Here is a 24,682-nt window from a genome sequence, read left to right as displayed (position 1 = left end):
AAACCTCCCGCGTCAAGAAACGCTGTGCACCACGTCTTCCGCTTCTCTCTCGCCGGCTACCTCGCAGAGTTCACCGGGGACACGGGAGAGGGTTTTCGCCGCCAAAGAACACAGATGCGCCAAGTTCAGCTGAGGTGAGACAGTTACACAAGCTGTCCTGGCGTGGGAGCACACACGCCGCTACACCGAATCTAATTTAATATCTCCAAACGTGTGCGAGAGAGAGGAGAAGACGACTCATAACAGTGAAATATGTGTAAAAACTAGGCTGCGTTGAGATTATTATCAGAGGCAGCCTCACTCCCCCCTCCTCTCCTGCCCCCTCCGCCGCTCGAAAAAGCACTATTTGCTTTACGGGACTCTTAAGAATAGCTTAAAGTAAAATTCAGTTATTTGTAGTATAAAACTAGCTAATTATAGCCGATGAAATATAAGTTACATTTAAACGATAAAGTAGAACGTCGTCGTAAAACAGGCTTTCACTTATTTGAAGCTATAATTCAGTGTCATCCTAAGCAACTTTTAACTCCCATCATGAATTATTTACCAATTACATGTTCACTGTTGTTTTTCTTTTTAAACCCCATCTTACACGGTTTACTGCACTTATTCACAATGTTAAATGAAAACATGTGAGACGTTTCATATGCTACAATGGCTGGCTAAAAAAACAACAATAATAGCCGAATAACACAATAAATTTGCTAATGAGCCAATTGTCTTCATCCACACACAAATTAGTTCCCTCATGAAAAACATTCAAAATGGCAACATTTGGTTTTATTATAGCAGAAGAGCTCATTTTATTGCTATTCCAGCTTGTAATGGCCAATTGTTTCTCTCCTCCTGTTGTGAGTTAAGAAATATTTGCTTCTACCCGACGTCATAGGTGACATTAAAGACAAGTCCAGACTTGTTGCTGTCGCAATTTGTCTCTAAGACGCATTATTGATGAAACATCAGTGGAAAAGATGAAAAACATGGATGTCGAATGAGCGCCCCAACATTTACAGACGTTTCTCAGCAGTGGAGCCACTGTAAAAGCCGGGTAAAATGTGTCAGTTACATATAATGTATGTAATATGAGGTCAAGTTTAAGTTGAATTTATCCTGAGCCTCAATGTTTAGTAATGCATAGACAAAATAAAGTATATTATGCCTTTTAAGCTTGAATAAAAGTTAGGATAAATACACACATCTAAAAAAAAAAAAATCCCAACTCTTTACAAAAATGTTTTTTTTAGAGTTTTTGATTTGTTAAAAAATCTAATAAAATCGATTATTGCGCAAAGAGCAAATTCTATTTAAAAAAAAACAAAAAAAAAACCCTTTAGGAAATTCTTAATTGAGTTATTTACAGGTTACCTCTAAAATAATGTTGCAGGGAAAATTTTAAAATAAATAATGCAATTCAGTATTATTAATGAAGGTAAAAATACAATTAATTTTTCTGTCCTTTTGCTTGCAAAAAAGCAAAAACCTTCTTTACAGATGTGTGTGTGTGTGTGTGTGTGTGTGTGTGTGTGTAAAGCTGCATTGAAGTGATACAGCTGAACTCAGTGACAGAGTTCTGCATTCTATATCCATAGGAACAGAAATATCCTGCAGGATTAGTTTGTGTGTATCTACGTTTGTGTGTGTGTGTGTGTGTGTGTGTGCGTGCATATGGGCTAAGCATGTAGGCTATAGCCTACAAGGATTACAGGGTGACACAGGTTCATATAAATTCCTTGATGTGACTCAGAACAAAAAGAAATCCGCATATACACAGAAATGTTTTATTGTTTAATAATCAAACACAGCAGCATGTTTATTAACTATATAGTCACTTTTATTGTAATCTTTTCATTTATAATTACCAATTATTTCAGGTGGAATATGTTGTTTTTATCATGGAAATCCATTTTGTAATTACTCACATAGTAGTAAATTGTGACTTTACATAGCTTAAATAGGGGAACCTTGATAATGATGTGTATTATACTTACATCCTCATCTCTGTATAGTCTGACTGGATCATGTGCATTTACATTTAGAAAATCTATTTTATAATAAACGTGTATGTAGACATGCTAATTTTAGTAAAAATGCAAATTTTTAGAAAGAACAGATGTTTAGTATGAGAAGTTTCTTCTCATTTATAAGATGGGATTTTAAACTTTTCTCTCTTCTTTTTATACTTAGTCTCTTTATAATTCAAATGTAAAAAATGAAATAAAATGATACGTTTGGTAGATTTTTGTGCACTTTCTGCTTGTAGTAGTTATGTTAAATGTCCACTTTAATTAGAGGCAAATTCGACACAGAGCCGATAAAAATCTGAAATAATGGAGTGACTTGATGTTTTGTTCTTAAACATCTAAATGAACTGATGTACCCAGGACTGATCGTTTTTTCATGTTATATATTTTGAGGGGTGAAGCTATCCCACATTTCACTTCAAAACTGGTAAGAGAAAAGTAGTTACACCTACTCCCCCCCAACAATGTGAACCAGCGCCATGTCCCAGGATTTGAAGTAAACGGTGTTGATTCTCATGGAATAGGCCAGCGTTCTCCAGTTTTTCATTTTGCAATCACACACTCTGAGTTCTGTTCATGCCACATCTTTAGACAGTATGGATGGCAGCTGAGACAAAGCCTAGCATTCTCCAGCACCCAGGGCCCCCTCTTAGTTTTATTTCAGGCCAGTGCTCTCAGACACAGAGCATTCTGCGCTGAGCACCCAAAGATGGCAGCCAGAAAGAGAATCAGAGGAAAAAAAAAAAAAAAAAAGAGGTAGGCCAGAGGAGGCTGAGGGGAGGTGAGGGAAAAAGTGGGCGGAGGCTCTGGCTAGGACCAAAACTCACTGCCGTCCTCATCACCTGATGGTTACTCTGGCCTGTCCCCCCCCAGCGTGCTGCAGTGCGGTACCACGCCCCACTTTGTACTGCGAAAAAAACTCAAATTGGACACACATAAGGACAGCTGAGTCAGTCTCTCTGAGCAGAGGACATTCAAACTTCCATCTTGGTGCAGGAAGTTTTGTTTAACCCCTGAGGAGCTTAGTGTGGATGTTAATGCTTCACAGCCTGCCTCGGTCTATTTAGTGTTAGCCCATGCTTTGTTAAGCCTGACCAACCTCCCCCTACAGTGGCTCTCAAAACTGTCTACACCCCTCTTCGAATGTCATGTAAAAAATTTGATTTTACAAAGTGACCCTTTCCACAAATGTATTGTCAAAACATAAAAAAATAGAGCGGCATAAACCTGGTTGCATAAATGTGCACATGCGTAAATTAATAGCTTGTTAAACCGACTTAAGATTCAGTTTCAGCATTCAATATTCTTGAGTTGAGACCTGCCATCTATTGTAGTGAATCTTGGATTTTTCTGACATTTCTGAAGCCATAGTTTACAGAGGTTAAAACTGATCAAAAGGATCTCCCTGTACAAAGGTATCAGTCAGGAGAAGGGTAAAAAACATTATTTACCATGGCACAGTGAAGGTGGTCATATAAAATATGGGATAGCAAGGTCATTACAAAACTGATTAAAAGACGAGACTGAAACGCTTCAAGGAGGCTGCCAAGAAGCCAACAGAAGCACCAAAGAGGGTGAAGGGACTACTGGTTGAGCTCAATGTGTGACAACAGTCTCTTGTGGTATCAATATGTCTAGGCTTAGGAGCAGGGTTGCAAAACAGACAAAAATCACCCAAAACCTTGTGGAAGGATGTGCTGTGGTCTGATAAAACTACTCTTGAACTTCTGGACCACAGTTCCTGAAAATATGTTTGCCACAAACACCAGTGAGCATCATGGAAAGAACAACTTACCCACAGTGAAACATGGTGGTGGCATCTTCATGTTGTTCGTGTTGCTTTTCTTTAGACGGCACTGAGAGTTTTATTCAAGGTGGATGAAGTTAGGAATAGTTTCAAATATTAGTTTTCCCCATCAACCTTCAGGGGTCTGCTACAAAGCTGAAGGTAAAGAAGGATTTTATTTTTCAATATCGCATTCAGTCTGAGCATACATCAATATCTGCAAGATAACGGCTTCATGAGAGGAAAATTAAAGTCTTCAAATATCTTAGCCAGAGTTCAGTACTAAGATCTGTGGCTTCACCTGAAGAGGGCTGTGGAAAAGAGATGCCCTTACAGTCTGACAGATTTGGAGAACTTTTGCAAAACTGAGTGCGCAATTAATGTGAAGTCAAGATCTGGAATCCCCCTACAATTTTCTTCCTTCTCATAGATTTTATGGTTCTTAAGCTAAACTGAGAGAAAAATGTCAAATTATTTGTGGAAAAAGTTGTAAAATTATTTATCATGGTCTTATTTAATTACATCACAAAAACTTGCCTTTAACAGGGTTGTGTAGACCTCTGAGAGCAACTGTATGTATGGAAAAGCAACACCAACCTGATCATTGCATGGTAGGGTTAGTTCAGGTATGCGCTCATGACTTTTAATAAACCTTTCCAAGAGAAGCTATGGTTGGATGAGCATGTATGTTTTCACAGCAATACTCTGTTTGAGGAATGCAAGTAAAGGATAACAGCTTTTCTCTGAACCTTCTTGAAAGAAAATAAAAACGACCTTCGAAGGTCAGCTAGTGCGACTGAACCTTCTAGACGTCTATTATCCATCAAAAGCGTGAGAAAATGTGCCTGCGCCTCTGTCTGAAAGTGGCGCTGCAGCAGCGGTATCGCGTTGTTATCAGCAGAGAAGCAGTTGGGCAGTATGTGTTGTGGCTCGGTTGCCACAGGTAACAGGTCAATGATTACTGAGAAGGGGGGCGAGGGTGTCCTCAAGTTGAGGTCAATAGGATAACAGCTGCAGGCCAGTGGTCTCATTAGAGTGGCCTATCTTCTTTGAGAAAGCTGAATGTTTGAAGGCAGGTGAGATCAATCATTTAATGTCATTTCATTGTACAGGAAAACAATAAATAGATAAAACGTATATAAAAACACAAGAAAGACATTAAATATAAAATAACTGCAATTATATAACGTGCATAATTTTACCATTTTGAGGCAGAAAGCTGTGTAACAGCTCAAATGACCCCTTCAGCTCCTCTCACAATCTTCTGCAGGACACTTTTCTCTTGCCCTAATACTGGAGAACCACCCTGAGATGTGGTACTCTTAAGCCCCAAATTATTCAGATTTAGATTTGAAGTAATCTTGATTTTGCTAACTGACAGGAAGTCATATTAACCTTTTCCAGTAGCCCAGCCAGTCTGATACCGAATCTGTGAAGGAAGCTAAAGATTAGGGTTATGGTACGAATGCCTTCCCACCTCAAGACGCCAAAGATGAATCGTCAAAATAGCAGTGGAGTTAGAGTTGGTTAGCAATTTATGAGAAGAAGGTGAGATAATAACTTAGGAATGACCAAGATGAAGAAAATCTGGTCGTCTTGGATAACATGAGAGGATTTTCACCACAGACAGCCTGGTTTTACATCCATTATTAACAGCGTAGGCCTATGATACTTTATAACATATCTAAAGGTACGCTGGTTGTGTGTGTTCAGTACCCTAGTCACTCATCAATAGGACTTCACTTTATAGTTGACATTTGGTATCAGGACGCCAACAATTTTCCTTTCTTTAATAAAAACAATCTTTCTTCACTCAGTAGCAGCTTTTGCTGCCCTGTTTTCCTGCATGTGTAACCATTGATATACGCTCGTTGCTTGGCCTCCTGAATAGTTCTTGTGTACGTTTTTGTGGTATCACTGAATTTGTGTCCCACAACCATCATGTAACAAGCTTCTAATTCAAGTTCTCTCTCCACTGTGTCAGAAAAATCAGCCTGAAACATACCTTGACTCTATCTTAAGCTGCAAACAGGACACATTACTGGATCCCATTATTCTACATATCTCCTCTCTTTGACCCCCTTGTCCCTTTCTCACTCTCAACCAGTCTGAATGATCCCAAACGGCCATAGTCAATGCAGCCCAGGAGAACAATTGAGTTCCTATGTTGTGGCTGATTAGGGGACGAGGGGTAATTTTTGACAGTGGCCACGCTGAGTAAACTATGCCTCCAACAGCTGGCATATTTGCATGTTAGTATAGATCCTGGGATTAAATCAACTCGCTCAGAAGGAAAAACTGTGATACTTTGGTAAACAGCTCAAGCACAAACAGCTAAGAAGCGTTTTGTAAAACAGGTCACACTTTATAAAACAGTCACATTCTGGTCCTGTTCCATCTTTCCCTCCCTTGTCTCTCAGAGATAGAGGCCCCGCCTCCTGACTGTCCTCCCGCGCTCTGGTCGCTCCTCCCTCCGGCCCTATCCCCTTTCTACATGACATCATTTGCACATCTGTCGTCCCAACAGGGTGCTGGTCACACAGACAGGCCTCAAAAATCCGAGGAACTCTTCCTCTACTCTTTTGTCACCCCCCGCCACCACCCCACCTCTCCTTTGCAGCATTGTGTCCTGTAAATAATATAGCTGCATGCTGCATTTCATCTGCCTGCTTCCTCCAATGTGGCACGCACAATCTGAGCGAGACAGGAAACGGCCATTAAACTAAATGATGCATGGGCCTGACTTCAGGCCTTGACCCGTGTGATTGTGAGCAAACTCAATCAGCGAGGTCAGCTCTAACACGAAGTGAGATGTCTTTGCTTCACTTTGTCTGATTTGGACGGTCTGTGTGTTATAGTGACAGAGAGGGAAGGGATAGAGAGCAGGGGGGTTTTGGTGTGTTTCGACAGAATGGACCAGCCCATTAAGGCCTTGAGCATTTACAAGGGGGAACAGAAACTTGGAGAAGCACAACATATGTTTGATTCCGAAAGCCCCTTGCGCAGTAATTCCACACATGAATCACTCACAGATCAAACCCAAGTTGTACCGGATCACACCAGCTGCTGTGGATTTACAATTCTGCTGATGTAGATGAACAAAGGCACCTAATCCTATAATTAGATAACTGAAAACTTTTTAGATGTTTTTTTTTTTTTTCTGAAAACCTAACATTTAGCAAAAAAAGCAGGAGGGAAGTTCATGCAAAATAAATAAATTAGAGATAATGGTCTCGGATTTGTCTCTGAAGCTAAATGATGCAGGGTATGCAAGAGAGGATGCAGCCGATTGGGAACAGAACCTAAGATTAAAAAGTAGAATCAGAGCTCAACACTAACAAGTTGGACTAATTTCCACAACTTTTGCAGCAAGCATGAACTTCAGTGTCACATTAGCAGACAACACCTAAACAAATATAAAATGTGTTACAGATTCTGAATATTTCTCAGCTTACATTTTGGAATAGAGTAAGAGAATTATTACAAATATCTGCTGCAAATAGACCTTGAATGAGGCTTTGTAAAGAGGGAAAATTATACATCCATTTCAAGCATTATTCGCTCACTAAGTGCACATCATGTGGAGACAAACAAATATGAAGGTTACCTTTTGAAATCTCGAGGGTAGGAACCAAAATGGTGGAACTATTGAGAGCTGGTGGGGGTGATAGGTGGGCTGTACAGCTTTGCATCCAGTAGTTTCAAACACTGGAGTAAAGAGCCCCCTTGAGGATGTCAGAAGTACTCACTTTGAAGTAAGATTGACTATTTTCCACATTATGTTGCAGAAAGTACTCTTACCGCTGACTTTTTTCCAGCGTGTTTTATTGGGTTTTAATGTGACAGACCACCTCAAAGTAGAGAAGACCTGAGATGTGGAAAGAAAATGATGGTTTTCAAAAATATTTCACAAATACACATCAGAATAAAACACAGTGTCCCTGTTTCAGTACTTTGTAGAATAGTCTTTTGCTGCAGTTACAAATGCAGGATTTTGGGGTATGTCTCTACCAGCTTTGCACATATACAACTTATATTTTCTTCCACTTCTTTGCAAATAAGCTCAAGGTCAGTGAGAACAGATGGAGAGCAACTGTGAAAATCTGACTAAAACATGAATAAGCTTTGATTTTTGCTAAATTGGAGCTCTGGCTGTATGTTCAGATTTGTTATCCTCCTGGAAGATGAACCTCCACCCCAGTCTCAAGACTTTTGTAGCCTCTAACAGGTTTTCTTCTAGGATTGTATTAGCTCCATCCATCTTCCCACCACCTTTGGCCAGTTTCCCTGTTCCTGCTGAAGGATACCCAAAGCATCATGATGCCACCACCATGTTTCACATGCTTAAAATGTTGTCCATAAACTCAAACTTTGGTCTCATCTGACAAGAACAGCATCTTCTAGGTTTCGAGTGTACCCTACATGATTGTAGAAAACTACAAACAGGACTTCTTATGGCTTTCTTATTTCTACTCTTCCATAAACCAGAGTAGAGTAGAGTAGAGTATCCAACCAATAGTTTTTTTCTGATAGATTCTCCCACCTGAAATGTGGATCTCTTCAGCTCCACCAGAGTCAGCATGGACCTCAATTGGCTGCTTCTCTGGTTAATGCTGTCCATTCCAGGCTGGTTGGTTTAGGTCGATGGCCATGTAGGTTTGTAAATTTACAGTTGTACCATACTCTTCATTTTCAGATGATGGATTAAACAGTAATCTGAGAGATGTTCAAAGCTTGGGTTAATGTTTTGTTTTTTTGAATCTAACTCTGCTTTACACTTTTCAACTTTCTCATTGATCTTTCTTCTGTGCTCCTTGGTCTTCATGATGCTGTTTGTTCACTAATGTTCTCTGCCAAACTTCTCAGGCCTTCACATTACAGCTGGATTTATACTTCAGAAAGGTGGACTGTATGAATTAGGTGACTTCTGAAAGTAATTGGTTAGGCTGGGCTTTAAGCATTGGACTAAAGGGGGCTGAATATAAATGCACACCACATTTCTATAAATTTTAATTTTTAAAATCATTTATATCACTTTCCTTCTGTTGGACAATTATGCACTATTTTGTGTTGGCCCATCACATAATATCCCATAAAATCAAACTGCAGTTTCACGGTTGAAATATGACTAAATTCCAAAAAAGTTCAAGGAGTATCAATAATATTGCAAGGGACTCCATGTTCATCACCAAACCTGCAGAAATGTTTATTTAAAGTCTGCAGTTCCTAAATATACAGTCACCGTTCAGTGCAGGATTGATAAATTGATCAAATGCAATTATAAAACAATTGGCTTGGTAATGCTAGAGCCATAACTTATATGCATAAAATACAGAGAAGTCCCCATGGCGCAAGAGGTTTGACTCATTTAAGCTCTTCGTTGATGCTTTGTCTCCCTCTGCAGGTACAAATAAGTAAATGCAGCTAAATTTCTGACAACACTGAAGTCTGGTTAAAGAGCTGAGTAAAGGTAACAAAGTGTTTATTCGTATTAATTGCACATTTGGGTGGAAAGTTTGACAGAATAACTAAAAGAAAGGCGTGGAATAGTGTTAAAGATTCAAAATCTTTAACACTACACACCAAAGCATTTATTTATTGACTTATTTTTTGCCTAGTTTGTGTTTTTTGCCTATGTTTCGTTTCCACTTAGAACACCATGTATAACCACTCTGAGTCCGTATTTCAACACAAAAACATAAATCCTACTCACATAAAACGACTCATCTCTGAGGACGTTTATGTGCCTCGTAACGTTGCTAAGAAATATAGCCCTACCTTCTGATCTCAACAAGGGGTTTCAAGATGCTCCATGTGGTAATCTCTCAAAAGCAGAATGCTTGTTCTTCAACATGGAAGCAATTTTCCCCCCGTCAACTCCGTCTGGTTTCCCTGAAATTCACAACTGTGTAAATTACATCTGACTAAAATTCAGCGTGTTTTGATTTACTGGCTCACCTCAGGGGAAGTTTTGGGTTTTATCTATAAAATCTTACATCCTTGCTGTGAGTAGGAGGGAGTGATATTCATTGCCCCCGAACCACAATCTGATTAGTGAGTCAAAGTATTTTACCCTAAATACATACAGTACAGACCAAAACTTTGGACACACCTTCTCATTCAAAGAGTTTTCTTTATTTTCATGACTATGAATATTGTAGCTTCACACTGAAGGCATCAAAACTACAAATTAACACATGTGGAATTATATACTGAACAAAAAAGTGTGAAACAACTGAAAATATGTCTTATATTCTAGGTTCTTCAAAGTAGCCACCTTTTGCTATGATTAGTGCTCCACACACTCTTGGCATTCTGTTGATGAGCTTCAAGAGGTCGTCACCTGAAATGGTTTTCACTTCACAGGTGTGCCCTGTCAGGTTTAATAAGTGGGATTTCAAGCCTTATAAATGGGGTTGGGACCATCAGTTGTGTTGTGCAGGAGGTGGATACAGTACACAGCTGATAGTCCTACTGAATAGACTGTTAGAATTTGTATTATGGCAAGAAAAAAGCAGCTAAGTAAAGAAAAACAAGTGGCCATCATTACTTTAAGAAATGAAGGTCAGTCAGTCCGAACAATTGGGAAAACTTTGAAAGTGTCCCCAAGTGCAGTTGCAAAAATCATCAAGCACTACAAAGAAACTGGCTCACATGAGGACTGCCCCAGGAAAGGAAGACCCAGAGTCACCTCTGCTGCGGACGATAAGTTCATCCGAGTCACCAGCCTCAGAAATCGCAGGTTAACAGCAGCTCAGATTAGAGAACAGGTCAATGCCACACAGAGTTCTAGCAGCAGACACATCTCTAGAACAACTGTTAAGAGGAGACTGTGTGAATCAGGCCTTCATGGTAAAATAGCTGCTAGGAAACCACTGCTGAGGACAGGCAACAAGCAGAAGAGACTTGTTTGGGCTAAAGAACACAAGGAATGGACATTAGACCAGTGGAAATCTGTGCTTTGGTCTGATGAGTCCAAGTTTGAGATCTTTGGTTCCAACCACCGTGTCTTTGAGTGGCACAGAAGAGGTGAACGGATGGACTCTACATGCCTGGTTCCCACCGTGAAGCATGGAGGAGGAGGTCTGATGGTGTGGGGCTGCTTTGCTGGTGACACTGTTGGGGATTTATTCAAAATTGAAGGCATACTGAACCAGCATGGCTACCACAGCATCTTGCAGCAGCATGCTATTCTATCCAGTTTGCGTTTAGTTGGAACATCATTTATTTTTCAACAGGACAATGACCCCAAACACACCTCCAGGCTGTGTAAGGGCTATTTGACCAAGAAGGAGAGTGATGGGGTGCTGCGCCAGATGACCAGGCCTCCACAGTCACCGGACCTGAACCCAATCGAGATGTTTTGGGGTGAGCTGGACCGCAGAGTGAAGGCAAAAGGGCCAACAAGTGCTAAGCATCTCGGGAACTCCTTCAAGACTGTTGGAAAACCATTTCAGGTGACTACCTCTTGAAGCTCATCAACAGAATACCAAGAGTGTGCGGAGCAGTAATCAAAGCAACAGGTGGCTACTTTGAAGAACCTTGAATATAAGAAATATTTTCAGTTGTTTCACACTTTTTTGTTCAGTATATAATCCCACATGTGTTAATTCATAGTTTTGATGCCTTCAGTGTGAAGCTACAATATTCACAGTCATGAAAATAAAGACAACTCTTTGAATGAGAAGGTGTGTCCAAACATTTGGTCTGTACTGTATATAAACATAAGTCCCATGTGTTGGCCCTATTAGAGGCTAAATAATGCCTCTGACGTTGCAGTTGGGTTTAAAAGTAACTTGAGCAATGTCTGACTTAGACACATCATGCAAAACACCAAGTTCTTATTATTCAGTCCAATTAAAGCCCAAATGTCCTAATTGGAGAATAAAGAAATTGATTATAGAATATTTTACCTTGTTTCAACAAATGCTTACTAAAGCATGAAAAGCATAAAAATTAATATTGATTGTGTCCTGCTCAATAGTGGTGAACATTAATTAATCCCTGATCTGATCAACAAACAAAATAACATGAGGAATTATTCATTAGGTAGTGGTCCACTATTAACTAACAATTAATATTCATTAACTTACCGGTAAGTTACCAATAGTTGGTTGCTGGTTATTAACCAACCATTAGTTATTGTTAACATTTGAACTATCCAATAACAAATCATCGGTAAACAAGCAATATGGGGTCAGGAATTAATCATTTGGTAATGTGCAGGTGAGCTGTAAATATGATTAATTAATTATAGGTTACCAACAAAAATTGGTTCCTGATTTTACCATTAAGTAATAATTTCCTGTCCATTAACAAATAGAAAGGAATGTTTGGTTATAAGCCTTCCGTAATCTTAAAAGTGAGAGAAAACGTGTGTAGGTGGCTTTGTTGTGCATAAATCTTCCACAAGAGGGCGTAATGTTCGATTACACACTGGAAAAGAGCTGTGTGGAGATTGTAAAGTCTGTAAAAACTGATTCTCTGAGACATTCGAGCAAGAATAACATCAGTAGAGGACATGATTAAATAAGATTTTGAGTGCTGAAGTTTTGTCTTAATATGTACAGGTCCAAGTTCATTTATATCAATAATTACATTTAAAGACAAACTCATATTGACTCTTTACACAATGTGTTATATTTTAAGTTTTAATTTCTGTTAATGTTGATGAAATATTGAAAAGCATGTCCATGCGCTGTACAGTAAATTAACTCCATACCTGGTTGGGGCTGCCTTTGCATTAATTACTTCATATTGTGAACAGTCTGTGGATTTGCTGAGGTGTTAAGGAAGCTCAAGTTGCGTTAATATGGATCAAGTGCTCTAAAACCTCCTGATAGAGGGCCACAGTGACTTTGGACTATATAAAACACCAGCAAATAAAAGGCATTTGTTTTAGTCTTTAGTCTTATGTAATATTCTAATTTTCCCAGAAAAAATATTTTGTGTTTTCATTGGCTCACATCAATCTCAAACGAACATATTTTACTAAGAGTAATGAAGTTCTCAAAATAGGATAAGCAGGGGCAAGGTTTGCTTATACACTGGGCTGGCTCTACATGATGCTTTTGCAGTATTTAAATAAGGTCAGTGAAATCCAATCTTTGCCACAAAATGATTAAGAATATCAACGCTAGTTTACTTGTTAATAATTCTAAATTGCGGTAAGGTGGCGTGTTGCAGTTTTAGTGCTATCAATATGCGCACTTCAAGGAAGATTGGGTCACAAATGATAGAAAAGCCCCTCAGGTTGTTCGCTTGAATACTTCTAAGCGAAACGTGAACACCACAGTGTCTGGGATAGAGATGTAGAAGGAGGGCAGGAACGCCATGGAGGTGTGTTTAGTGGGTGGGGATGCGGGGGTATGCACACTCACCCCGGTGGGCTGGTGCGCTATCTCCACAACATTCCCACTTTTGGAGAGCTGACCAAAGCGCGTCCGGAACCACGTCTCCCCCTCCCTCCGTTTCCATTTTACTTCCCCCACCATCACCCTACCAAGGCCTCTTTCAGGCCAGGTGTCAGAGCGCTCATCAGCCGGGAGATGCAGCCTCTGGTCTGCCGCACACGGACAGCGGGCTCGGAGCTGCCGCAGAGCGCCTCAGCTCCCGCCGGACGCAGCGTCCCGGACTGCTTCTAACACTTTGAAACCACATAAAAAGGACATATTTCTTCTCAATCATTTTTATTTTCCCCCCTCATTTTTATAGAGAGAGCAAAGCAAGCTACGTTCAATGCACAGCCATGCTTCTCATCTCGTCTCGCAGGGCGCTGCTGTCGGTCTACTACCCGCAGATCTTCCTCATCCTCACCAGCGGTAGCTACCTGTACGTCATTCTAAATGCGCATGCTTCATTAGAATCTGTTGCGCTTTTATTTCCAGCATTTTGATCTACGTTAGGCTCCAACGTGCGTAACCTTTTAGCCAATTACGCACAAAACTGGAACCGCAAGATAAGAATCCAGACCACGTGTTCGTGCCCTTTAAAAAAAAATCTTTTTAGATATTTTACTTTCACATCTTGTGTTGCTAGATCATTTCTGGGATGCTTTGGAAGAATCGGTGGAAAAACGCGTGACTTTCTTTTGTCGTTTAGCCATTTTCCTCCTCAGTGGAACATGAGCTGCTGATTTCTGCTCCAACACACTGTCATTTTCATTCAGAAATTGGGCCATAAAACGGCTGAGTGAAAACTTGGTCGAGTGAAGCCAGCCTTTAATTTGCCCGATTTTATATTTGGGACCAGCTGATGAGATAACCTGCCTTCATGGATTTACACCAGAACCACTTTGTCTTAGAAGCACCTCGTCAGACCTGGGTCATAATGTGGGACAGCAAATGGAAAATAGTTGTATTAAATGATTACTTCATGCTCTCTTTATAGAAAGAGAGGTCTTTGTAAGGAGCTCTTGTGACCCAGGCCCCCACAGTGAGAGTGATTTCTGCTCCATATTTGCCTCTCATTCAGAACCAGGGCAGGTTCTGCAATGAAATTCATACTATAAACTATAGTGGTTTGTGCTTTCTGCAGAGAAGGTGATAAAATGAGCTTAATTTGAAACCTTTAAGCTGTTCTCTTAAATGTGATCCAACATTTTCACTATGGAGAAATGATGAGGTCATTGCAGTCCCTTACATTCAAGTAATAGCAGCTACTACCAGTTTAACATTACATTTGGACCCTCCTTGTTCTCCATATTTTTCTATATGTCTACCTTGGTAAGGTCTTTTCATGATCCTCATTTCTGCAGGGCGTTGTCCTCCGTAGTGGCCCTGGGTGCCAACATCATCTGCAACAAGATACCAGGACTGGCGCCCCGTCAGAGGGCCCTTTGCCAGAGTCGCCCGGACGCCATCATCGTCATCGGCGAGGGCGCCCAGCTGGGCATCAACGAGTGCCAGTACCAGTTCCGCTATGGCCGCTGGAACTGCTCGGCCCTGGGAGAGCGGACAGTCTTCGGACAAGAGCTGAGAGTAGGTCAGTCTAGTACGGACCTCAGTGTCTTCTGGAGTTTGTTTGGTGGGGATTTGTTTTGTGAGTTTCAACAGTGGGAGAATGGTAAAGAAAATATCCACAGCTCAGCTGGGATAATCTGTTGACCAGAAGCAATTGTTTGTCATGCAAATCTGGTCACTATGGAAAAGTGGTAAAAACAAAGCCATAGTAAAAAAAAAAACTAAAGGAAGTCTAGCTTAAAGGTCATCAGATGCCATGAAGGTGACACAGTCAACATGGAAGAAGGTGCTGGTCAGATGAGACCAAATTGGACTTTTTGGCCTACATGGAAGCTGCTATTTGTGTCAGAAAACTAACACTGCACATTGGACTGAATCACCAACCCTAATGTGAAACATGGTGGAGGCAGGCTCATGCTGTGGGGATGCTTTTCAGAGAATATCGACACGGTTAAATACTGGGAAATCTTGAAGGAAAACCTGTTGGAGGCTGCAAAAGGAAATTCTTATGTTAGAATGGTCCAGTTAAAGTCTGGACCCAATTAAGAAGGTGTGTCAAGAATTAGAAATCGCTATTCACAGCCACTTTCTATAAAATCTGACCGAGATGGAGCTATAAAAATATAGAATGGACAAAATGTTCAGTTTCTAAATGTGCACAACTGGTAGAGACATACCTTAAAAGCCTCGGTAACTGGTCTTGTTTTCCTTATAACATATACAGCTGTTCCAGAGTTGAATCTTTAGGGGTTTCTTCTCAAAGGCCTATATACATCCAACACCACAAAGCTCCAATTCAAGGTTTTAATGCTGTCAGCACCCAAGTATAGATTTTATCTGAAGCATTGTCCCAAAGTGAAGGACGACTTCTTTATGTCAAGCTCATCAGGTTATGATCTGCTAAATCCATACCTGTACATTAGATATATTAGGAACAATAAATATAAGTGTCTCCGTCCAACATTCTTTAAAATGTTGACTCCTCACAGGCGCCTCTTTGCTCATAATGTGAACCTCTTCCATAAATTGTTTCGGATCCAGAATGTTTTGTTGCGGTTTGGCTGTGGGTTTGGATACATGTTTAATCTAGCAGTTCTGGGAGTGATCACTTTCTGCTGTCTGGATCCCTTTCATTTGTTCCTTTGTCATAGTAAGGATCAGTTTCCTCCTGGTAAACAAATTTAAAGAGACACTTGAGATCCAACTCTTTTGCCATGTTCTGTTAAGAAAAACAATTAAGGAATTTCTGTCAGGATCCATTTAATAAGGGCTTCATCAAAACTGGTTAGAACATCGGGGTTGACCATCTAAACCAGGACTATGCAGCAGTTTTGTGCTGTAAATGGATCTTATCCAAGTTTACAAGGTCGACCTTTAGGGCCTGTGAATTGATTAAGTTTCAAAAAAAGACCAGAGAGATTCATGCAGACCACTAACTGAAGGCAGCTTCAGCAGCTGGATGGCAACAATGAAACCCTGCATGCGCCGCCGTTCAATCAAAACAAATCACGGCACGAATAGATGGCTGTTTGGCCACTGCTCGTGCCTGATGCCTTGAGAAATGCTCAGCAGCGCCGCACAATGTATCCGAATAGCTCACAGATTTAACTTGATGAGAGAAGACTTCAACGTTTGTTTTGAGTTACGGGATGGGGGAACCGCAGGCCTGATGGTTTCAGCAAAGGAGTTTGTCATGTTGGAAGTCCGCCATCAGAATTGCCTCTAAAGGAGACGCCATGCATTAATACCCTGGGTCGTAGGGAAGAACACAGACACAGCATTATCCTACTTGAGGAGAGTCTGCTGTTTGTGTTAAATACCATTCAAGCAATGATCTCAGAGAGGCAACTGCTGCTGCACATCAATCTGTGAAAGGGTTAGAAGGGCATTTAGAAAACAGCTTGCAACGTGGACCAGTTCTACCGGTCTTTGGTGTTGTAGGCGGTGTGTGTAGACTGCAAAACCCACTTTTTCTACCTGTCGGTGGTCATAATGTTACGGCCGATATGTGTGAAAAACATTCAAGGCGGTTGCCAAGCCTTGTAGCTGTTAACATCTCTGCAAACTCAACAACTGAGACCAAGCAACGTTTAAAAAAACTGCTAACACCCCCAAAAAGCACTTACTTGGCTCCAGAACTTGTTTGGACGGTTTACCAGACGCAAGAACAGGACAGCAGAATAAAGTGGCAAAGTTGAATCAGAATAAACCACAAGACCTCTAGCTCCTTTAGACCAATGAGGCCAAAGTAGAAATTTTCAGAAGTAATATACAGTGCCATGTTTGGTGAGTCACACAGTTGAAAGAGCCTGCCATTTTCCCCCTTATTAGGGGCATACAAGCATGTTCAGGTTTAGTTTTTTCAAGACATTACCAATGAATAACATTGACAATATAAGCCATCAGAATAGCACTGGTGTTACTTAGGACTATTGAGATGTACATGGGACTGTGATGTCATAAAGTGATGCTAGGGCACGTTATCTAATCTGTCCACTGTAATTTCCAGCCATAACTTCAGCTTCTGTCTTCTGAGGTTCAACCCCAAATAAATACACCACACAGAAGAGGGGAGTATAGAGAGATGATGGCATGAAAGGGTGGAAAACGTTGTGGCTCAGTCCACCCTGTCCTCTCAAAAGCACAGCAGTAATGCAGTAAAGCTTGTTAGATATTTCAAGTCATCAAGAGAATGTCCGGCGATCAGTTCATGAAGGTTTTGGAGTAGCCTAGTCAAAGTCCAGACATAAAACTGATTGACATGGTGCGGCGTTACCTTAACGAGGTTGCTTGTGGCTAAAAACCCTCGGATGTGGCTGAATTAAAAACAATTCAACAAAGAAGAATGGGAGAAAATACCACACATCCACACAGTGATGTAAAAAGACTGATTAGGGTTTTGACATTCATGTTGGTTGGAATTGCTTTTTTTTTCTCCATTAATAAAGGAATGCTGTATTTACTCAGATGATCTTTGTTAATGTTAAACTTTTGTTTGATGATCTGAAACATTCCGATATGAGAAAAAAACAAAGACGGGTGAAAGTGGGCAAATACTTTTTTAAAACACTGTCCATCAAATTTATGTAAAGAGTAAATATTTCTTGTGGTTTTCAAGCAATCTGCAATTCCCTCTACTCTCCTGGACATCATGGTTCTGGGTCAAATCCTGACTGATACTGACTGATTGTTATCTTATTGCTTAGAGTTAATCCCGACTGATTGATCTCACATTCTCTGATGGGGTTAAGATAAGAGGATTTTCCTGACGTGTCCAAAAATTTCTTTGTGCCACTTCGTTGCCTTGTGAAATGAACCCTCTTTTGGTGGAAAACACGACATCATCACCAAGTTGTGCGTGAAGAGTTGGGAGTAGATGTTGGTGAGGATTGTTTTTAAAGCGGACAATATTCATGGCGGTGTTCATGGGCAAGATTTTGACTAAAACAAGGTGGATTACATAACACTCTTGGCTGAGAAGCAGCACTAAACACGGACTGTATGAGGATGCTTCAATGCTGGCACAACACGGGTTATGGCACACTCCTTTTCTTTTCCAGACAATGATTTTCCTGATGTGCCACAAAACCCTAGGTTTAGGTGAGAATAACCTTGCACCAGTCTTTGGCTGTCCACAACTCTAGCTTGCAATATGACTTTTAAGTACTGAATCATTTCTTCCATTTTTATTCCGATCCTGTCCTCCTTTCTTTAGGCAGCAGGGAAGCAGCCTTCACCTATGCCATTACAGCGGCTGGAGTTGCCCACGCGGTGACGGCCGCCTGTAGCCAAGGCAACCTTAGCCAGTGTGGCTGCGATCGCGAGAAGCAGGGCTACCACAACCGGGAGGAGGGCTGGAAGTGGGGGGGCTGCTCGGCGGACGTCAAGTATGGTGTGGAGTTTTCTCGACGCTTCGTGGACGCTCGTGAGATCAAGAAAAACGCCCGCAGGCTGATGAACCTCCACAACAATGAAGCTGGTCGAAAGGTAACTCAATGAGGTTCGCTCTGATCAAACGCAACTGGTATTCAGTGAGTGGGTAAGAAGCATGTTAATAGTGAGAAGTGTGGGCTTCTATCACATGACTTGGACTAGATTCACAATTTCAATGAATTCAGGCTTGACTTGATGAAATCACAAAAGATTTGGAGCCCGACTCGGACTTTAACACCGACGACCCATGACTACATTGAACTGGGCTTGACCATTTAGACTTGAAAATATTTGATATCTCACCAAACAGAAAGTGTATTTTGAGCAAGTGTTGCTTATAAGTTCCTTAAATCAACTTGCATTGTATTTATTTATTTGCAGTCAAGTTTCACTACCCAGAAGGCCCAGATTATAACAGAGAAAGCATGAGGACGTACAGTGAGGCTACTTGGCACCGGTTGGAAAACAAAAAAGATACATTTCATTGCTTATACAAAACAGTGTAATTAGCTAGTGACAGAAGATGACAGTAGCTGCGCTCTAAATATTTTTGTGGTTTGTCAAGTTAAAAATAAAAAGATCCTGTAAATAACTTTCATTTCTTAAAATGGCTCATCAGTTTTTTTCTCATCCACATAAAAATATTTGCAGCAGGGAAACACTGTTGACTTCCATACGTGACAAATATCTAGTTAATGGTAGCTTAACATCTAAGTAAGTTGTCAATCTTTGTCTGTCTTACTAGTTAAATCGTGGAAGCTAAAAATTCCTTAATAAAATAAGTTTTTTATATGGGTCGTATGGGCTGGTGCCCAGGGCAGGTAACAGCGAGTGGGATGCATAGGCACTGTATAAAACTACAAGTTATTTATCTGTCAGTTGCACCTTGATAAGTTTTCCAAATGGATGTGAAGTCAGTGGGGAGTTGACTCCTCCATCTGATGACTAGGTGCCCCTCTTTGGTGCTGAAAACTGGGAGATCAGACTGTGTTTAATGTCAATCACGCTGTGGCCATGAGGTGCAAGTTATCCTGTGACATCTTAGCTTCTTTCAGCTGGATTGTCTGAGTGGTTCCTGTAGCTCCTCCAAAAAGGTCAATTTGAAGGAATTACAAACTGGGGTCGTTTCTGTCGCGGTTATGGGATTGGAAGCGGCAAAAGGATGGGCTCATTCATGCACAATTCCTTCAGGACTTGCTACTGACTAGAAGTATTGTATGCCCCCTGTTGTCGGTTTGAAAGTTTTCTTAAAAGTAGTGAAAAATACACGGCTAACTAGTCGCCAAAGTCCAAAGACCAAAGTCACAAAGCACTGTACAACATAAATCATATTTCAGTTATACGTAGTATAAAAACGAGCATAAAAAGACACAATGAAATCATGCCATAACAGCAGTGTTATTAAAAATTTCAACAGTTGTTGAAATGTAAATAAACTGAAAAGCAGCAAAACCTGACATATGTCAAGCTTAAACTGAAAAAGTGTTTTAAAGAAATCTACTTACATGCATTTGCTTTGTTTTTGTAATCTAATAAAACAACCTCTAAAACATGTCTTAGTAAAGAAACCAAATAAAAAGACCTGTTGAGTGATATTGAGTTTTGGGAAATATTATTACTCTGTAATTACAACTAGCTTGTTCAGTGTGTTAACATTTACCCTTTAGGACATGTTGATTCAGGACTTGCATGTCTTGACTTTGGACTTTATTTCTTTATTTGGGATTTGACTTGAGACTTGAGTTGAAGGATTTGAGACTGCCTGTGATTTGAAAAACACGCAGTTGTGTAATGTTAGTAACATTATTTATTCTGGTGTGAAGATTTTCGATCTGTCTCTTTGTAGTGGTTTCAGTTAAATAACTGATCACTTTGTTATTGCCAATTTTCTGGAATTAAAATTGTAAGACACGATTCTTAACAGGGAGAGCCATCACTTGAAACTGTAACCCGTGGGCAATTAATCAGATTCCAATGCCGTACTCATCGATCCATCCAAGCATCCATGTCTTCTGCTTTTTAAGATTCAGTTGAAGCGTTAACAGGTCCATCCCTCTCCAGATCAACACTCTTCAGCTCATTCTGAGGGATCCTAAGCGATCTAAGTGGAATGTGCATGGAAAAACCTCCAACGGGAGCCTCACAGAAGCCATCCGGTTCAGATGAAGGAACTACTACAGCAGAGTCCTTTTGATGCAGAGGAGCAGGGGCTGTACTCCGACCTCCTAATGTTCTCTCTAAAGTTGATCCCAGCCACCCTACAAAGGAAGTTTGTTTCAGCTGATTGTACCTGGCATCTGGTTCCCGATCCACATCTCATTTCTCCTGCTCTATCAATTCACAACTTGTGAACAAAACAATATCAGAGGAGAGAATATTCTTACAACCCTCCGCCTCTTCCTTTCTCAGCGACCACCCTTCTACATCAGAGCACACATTGACCCAGCCAGCGTCAAGAACCGCTTCCAAAACTGCGATAACCGATGACGGGAAAGAAGCGACCCGCTGATTTGAATAATGATGTGTATGAACAAGTAACCCTCTGTTATTACAGCTTCAGTTCCTGAACGAAAAAAATATATTAAGAGTGGATCTTGATCAAAGGAGGCTTTTTCTACCCTTTACGCTGAAATCAATCACCTGTCTATTTTTTCATTTGAGTATATTTGTAGGACATTATAATGTATATCTGACTCAAACCACCATGTAAGAGTATACACAAGTAAGGTTACGCAACAGTTCGGGTCAGTCTTCTCCTGTCACTCCATCCTGTGGTCTGAAGAAAGGTAATGTTAATTAGAGACTCCAGCTTGGAGCTACGAGCTATTTTCCCTGGAATTTTTGACACAAAGTTGGCTTACCAGCAGCTGTGCTGAAAATTAAAGTGACCACAGAAATCCCAGCTTTTCAAAAAGAGACAGACTTAGCTGTTTACAATGACGTTACATTTATCTTGCAGGATATATTTTCAGCTCCTGTCAGTTTATTTTATTTGATTTTTTTTTTCTTTACTCTCTTTGTGAACAGATCCTGGAGGAGAGAACGAAGCTGGAGTGCAAGTGTCACGGCGTGTCTGGTTCCTGCACCACCAAGACCTGCTGGATCACCCTGCCGAGGTTCAGAGAAGTCGGTTACCTGTTGAAGGAGCGCTACAGCGACGCGGTTCAAGTGGAGCCTGTCCGGGCCTCACGGCTTCGCCAGCCCTCCTTCCTGCGACTGAAACAGGCTCGGGGCTACCAGAAGCCCACAGAGACTGACCTGGTGTACCTGGAGCGCTCTCCGAACTACTGCGAGGAGGACATGGTCACAGGGAGTGCAGGGACGAGAGGGAGGCTGTGCAACGGCACCTCCACCCACACTGACAGCTGCAACTTGATGTGCTGCGGCCGAGGCTACAACACGCACCACTACACACGGGTCTGGCAGTGCAACTGCAAGTTCCACTGGTGCTGTTTTGTCAAGTGCAACACCTGCAGTGAGAAATCAGAGGTTTTCACCTGCAAGTAGGTGCAAGGAAAAGTGGACTCTGAAAGGAGGGACTTTAATATATTTATTACATTTTGCACATTTTGGCATCCTATTAAGAACCTCCTAAAGAAAAGGAAACACACGCTGAATATGGAAATCACTGGGAGCAACATAGACAAACATCTGACACTTTGAAAAGGTTTTCATACCATTTAACTTTTTCACATTTTTTCACGCAACAGCCACAAGCTTTAATGTATTTTGCTGGGATCTTGCACGATAGACCAATACAAACTAGTTAGGTGAGAAGGAAAAACTATTCTCAAGACTTTCCACAGATTTTTAATTGGATTTAGATCTGAACATTGATTGGGCCACTAACAAAATCTCTGTAGCTCGGGTTGTATGTTTCAGGATATTGTCCTGCAGGAAGATGAACCACAGCATGATTCTGCCACCACCATGTTTCACTGTGAGGATGATGCGTTCAGGCTGAAAGCATTTGGCACGCAGGCCAAAACGTTCAACTCGAAGTCTCATCTGACCAGCGCACATTCTTCCTCCCACAACATGGCCTGTGGCATCCTGAAAATTGGACCTATTTTAGTTATCTTTCAAAGATAGCTTTTCTTCTTGCCACTCTGGATTTCACAACAGACAAAAAAAAACAAAAACCTGTTAGAATGTAAAACCCCAGGCTCAAGTCTTTTACAGGTTTTTTTCCAGAATATTATACCTGCTTAAGCCAAGCATTCCCACAGCATGATGCTGCCACCACTATGTTTCACCATAAGGATGTTTAGAGTGAACTTACCAAAGCACCTTCTTCAACGTGTTTTCTGTGACCCATCTGATGTGTTTCTTGATATTCATGAACTTCATGTTCCCCAACAAACAGATCTATTTTACTGAGAAATTACAAGTGGTCATTTACCTTCTGAATTTATTTAGGGGGCATCAGAGTAAAGGGGGGCAAATACAAATGTATGCCACACTTTTCAGATGTTTATTTGGAAAAATGTTTGAAATCCACAGATATATTTTTTTCCACTTCACAATTATGCACTAATTTATATTGGTCTACCACATAAAATTGTTAAAATGCATTTAAGTTTGTGGTCATAACGAGACAAAACGTAAAGGTTTCAGAAGCAGGATTATTTTTGCATGGAACTCCAGTTGCTTCCATATTGGTGCGAGGACCCGGCATCTTTTTTGGCATTCAGCGAAGGCTGTTATTTTCAAGATGAAACATATTTTGAGAAGAACATAAATAAGGAGACCGTTCATCAGACATGCACTCTGGACTGCCCTGGAAGACGCCAGGCTCTTTATGAGGCCCCAAAGGTGGCAGCCGAGCATCTTCTCACACTGTATTCTGTTTAAACACTGAAACAATTAAACTATTATTTATAGAAAACATATTATAAGTGGACATCTCACACCACTCACATATTTCCTTCACTATGATCATCATTGCCTATTTAAAGTGAATTGTAACTTCTTAGGCCCAGTGAGATGGTGACATTTCTTCATTCTTTGCCGTAGAACATAAGTTTTACACTAAGGGTTGGTGCAGAACTGGCACATTTTATGCATAAGCCATAATCCCACGGTGTTTCTTTTGCCAACAAATGCATTACTTTAAGCATCCAACATTTGAGTCTGAATGGCACTCCATCCTGACTGTGCTCATTGTCTTGCCGTTGGACGAGGCCTGTGCCCCGCAGGAAACCACGCAACCCTCGTTGGAAGTCCACAGAGGAGCAATCGGGTCCAGAAACATCCAGCGTCCCCGTGAACGGGCTGAGACATAGAATTCCATGCAGCAGCCTCTGCTTACACAAAGCCTTCCAGCGTGGTTTAGGCCTGCTCAGGCGGATGGCATGGGACCCTAACCACATCAAAGTGGGGGGTTCATCGATGCTATTTCTGGACAGCAACCTTTAATGCTTTTACAACTGTTTATTTAGGCTTTGTATGAGTTACAAAACAAGTGGAGTATATTTTTATATGAAGAATGTGGCACTTTATGTCATTTCTAGCAGGAAAGAGATTGGCTCTTATTGTCATTTTATTCATATTTAAAAGCTATAACTTATTTTGAATTTTGGAATAAAGCTGAAAAGAAAGCTGAAATGTGAATGCTCTATATACTATAAGGAGATTCTCCACTTAAAAAGGGCGGTTTACCTTCTAAAGATGTCCATAAAAGCTGAGTTACATAATCAAGTAATGTTCCAGTAAAGTTTCAGGAAACACTACAGGCTCAGTACTTAAGAATATCAATGAAACGTTGATTAACTTTTTTTTTGTGTAATTCAATTTAAAAAGTGAAACTCATATATTGCTTAAATCCATTACACACATATCAGCATACTTCATGTGTTTATTTCTGTTAATTTGGATGTTTATGGCTTATAGTTAATAACAAACTTAATTTGTCAGAAAATTAAAACAAAATATTTCTGACAACCTGCACAAGAAGTGGAAGCCCCTAAAGTCATTGCTCA

General features: G+C 40.7%; 1 protein-coding gene across 2 annotated transcripts; it reads left to right on the top strand.

Moving 5' to 3' along the window:
- Positions 1 to 5: 5 nt before the first annotated feature.
- wnt7ba (wingless-type MMTV integration site family, member 7Ba) lies at positions 6 to 24,308 on the top strand. Of its 2 annotated transcripts, none has more exons than XM_047390310.1 (4): positions 6 to 134; positions 14,564 to 14,790; positions 18,484 to 18,755; positions 21,729 to 24,308. In XM_047390310.1, exons 1-4 carry the CDS (start codon positions 115 to 117, stop codon positions 22,206 to 22,208), a joined length of 999 nt encoding a protein of 332 aa, XP_047246266.1. In that variant the 5' UTR covers positions 6 to 114; the 3' UTR covers positions 22,209 to 24,308. The 2 variants fall into 2 exon arrangements, with proteins under 2 accessions (XP_047246266.1, XP_047246265.1); XM_047390309.1 differs by lacking the exon at positions 6 to 134 and adding an exon at positions 13,248 to 13,638.
- The last annotated feature ends 374 nt before the right edge of the window (positions 24,309 to 24,682 follow it).

The sequence above is a fragment of the Girardinichthys multiradiatus genome, chromosome 17, assembly GCF_021462225.1.
Source record: "Girardinichthys multiradiatus isolate DD_20200921_A chromosome 17, DD_fGirMul_XY1, whole genome shotgun sequence".
Classification (NCBI taxonomy): Eukaryota; Metazoa; Chordata; class Actinopteri; order Cyprinodontiformes; family Goodeidae; genus Girardinichthys; species Girardinichthys multiradiatus.
Note: the sequence above shows the minus strand (reverse complement) of the source record. Positions and strands in the feature narration are given on the sequence as shown.

What these genes read in the sequence shown, in the direction of transcription:
- wnt7ba (XM_047390309.1), top strand. Translation starts at nt 13,556, where the DNA reads ATGCTTCTCATCTCGTCTCGCAGGGCGCTGCTGTCGGTCTACTACCCG. An exon ending in CTCACCAGCGGTAGCTACCT is followed by an intron (nt 13,639 to 14,563) that starts GTACGTCATTCT and finishes TCATTTCTGCAG; the next exon opens with GGCGTTGTCCTCCGTAGTGG. An exon ending in CGGACAAGAGCTGAGAGTAG is followed by an intron (nt 14,791 to 18,483) that starts GTCAGTCTAGTA and finishes TCCTTTCTTTAG; the next exon opens with GCAGCAGGGAAGCAGCCTTC.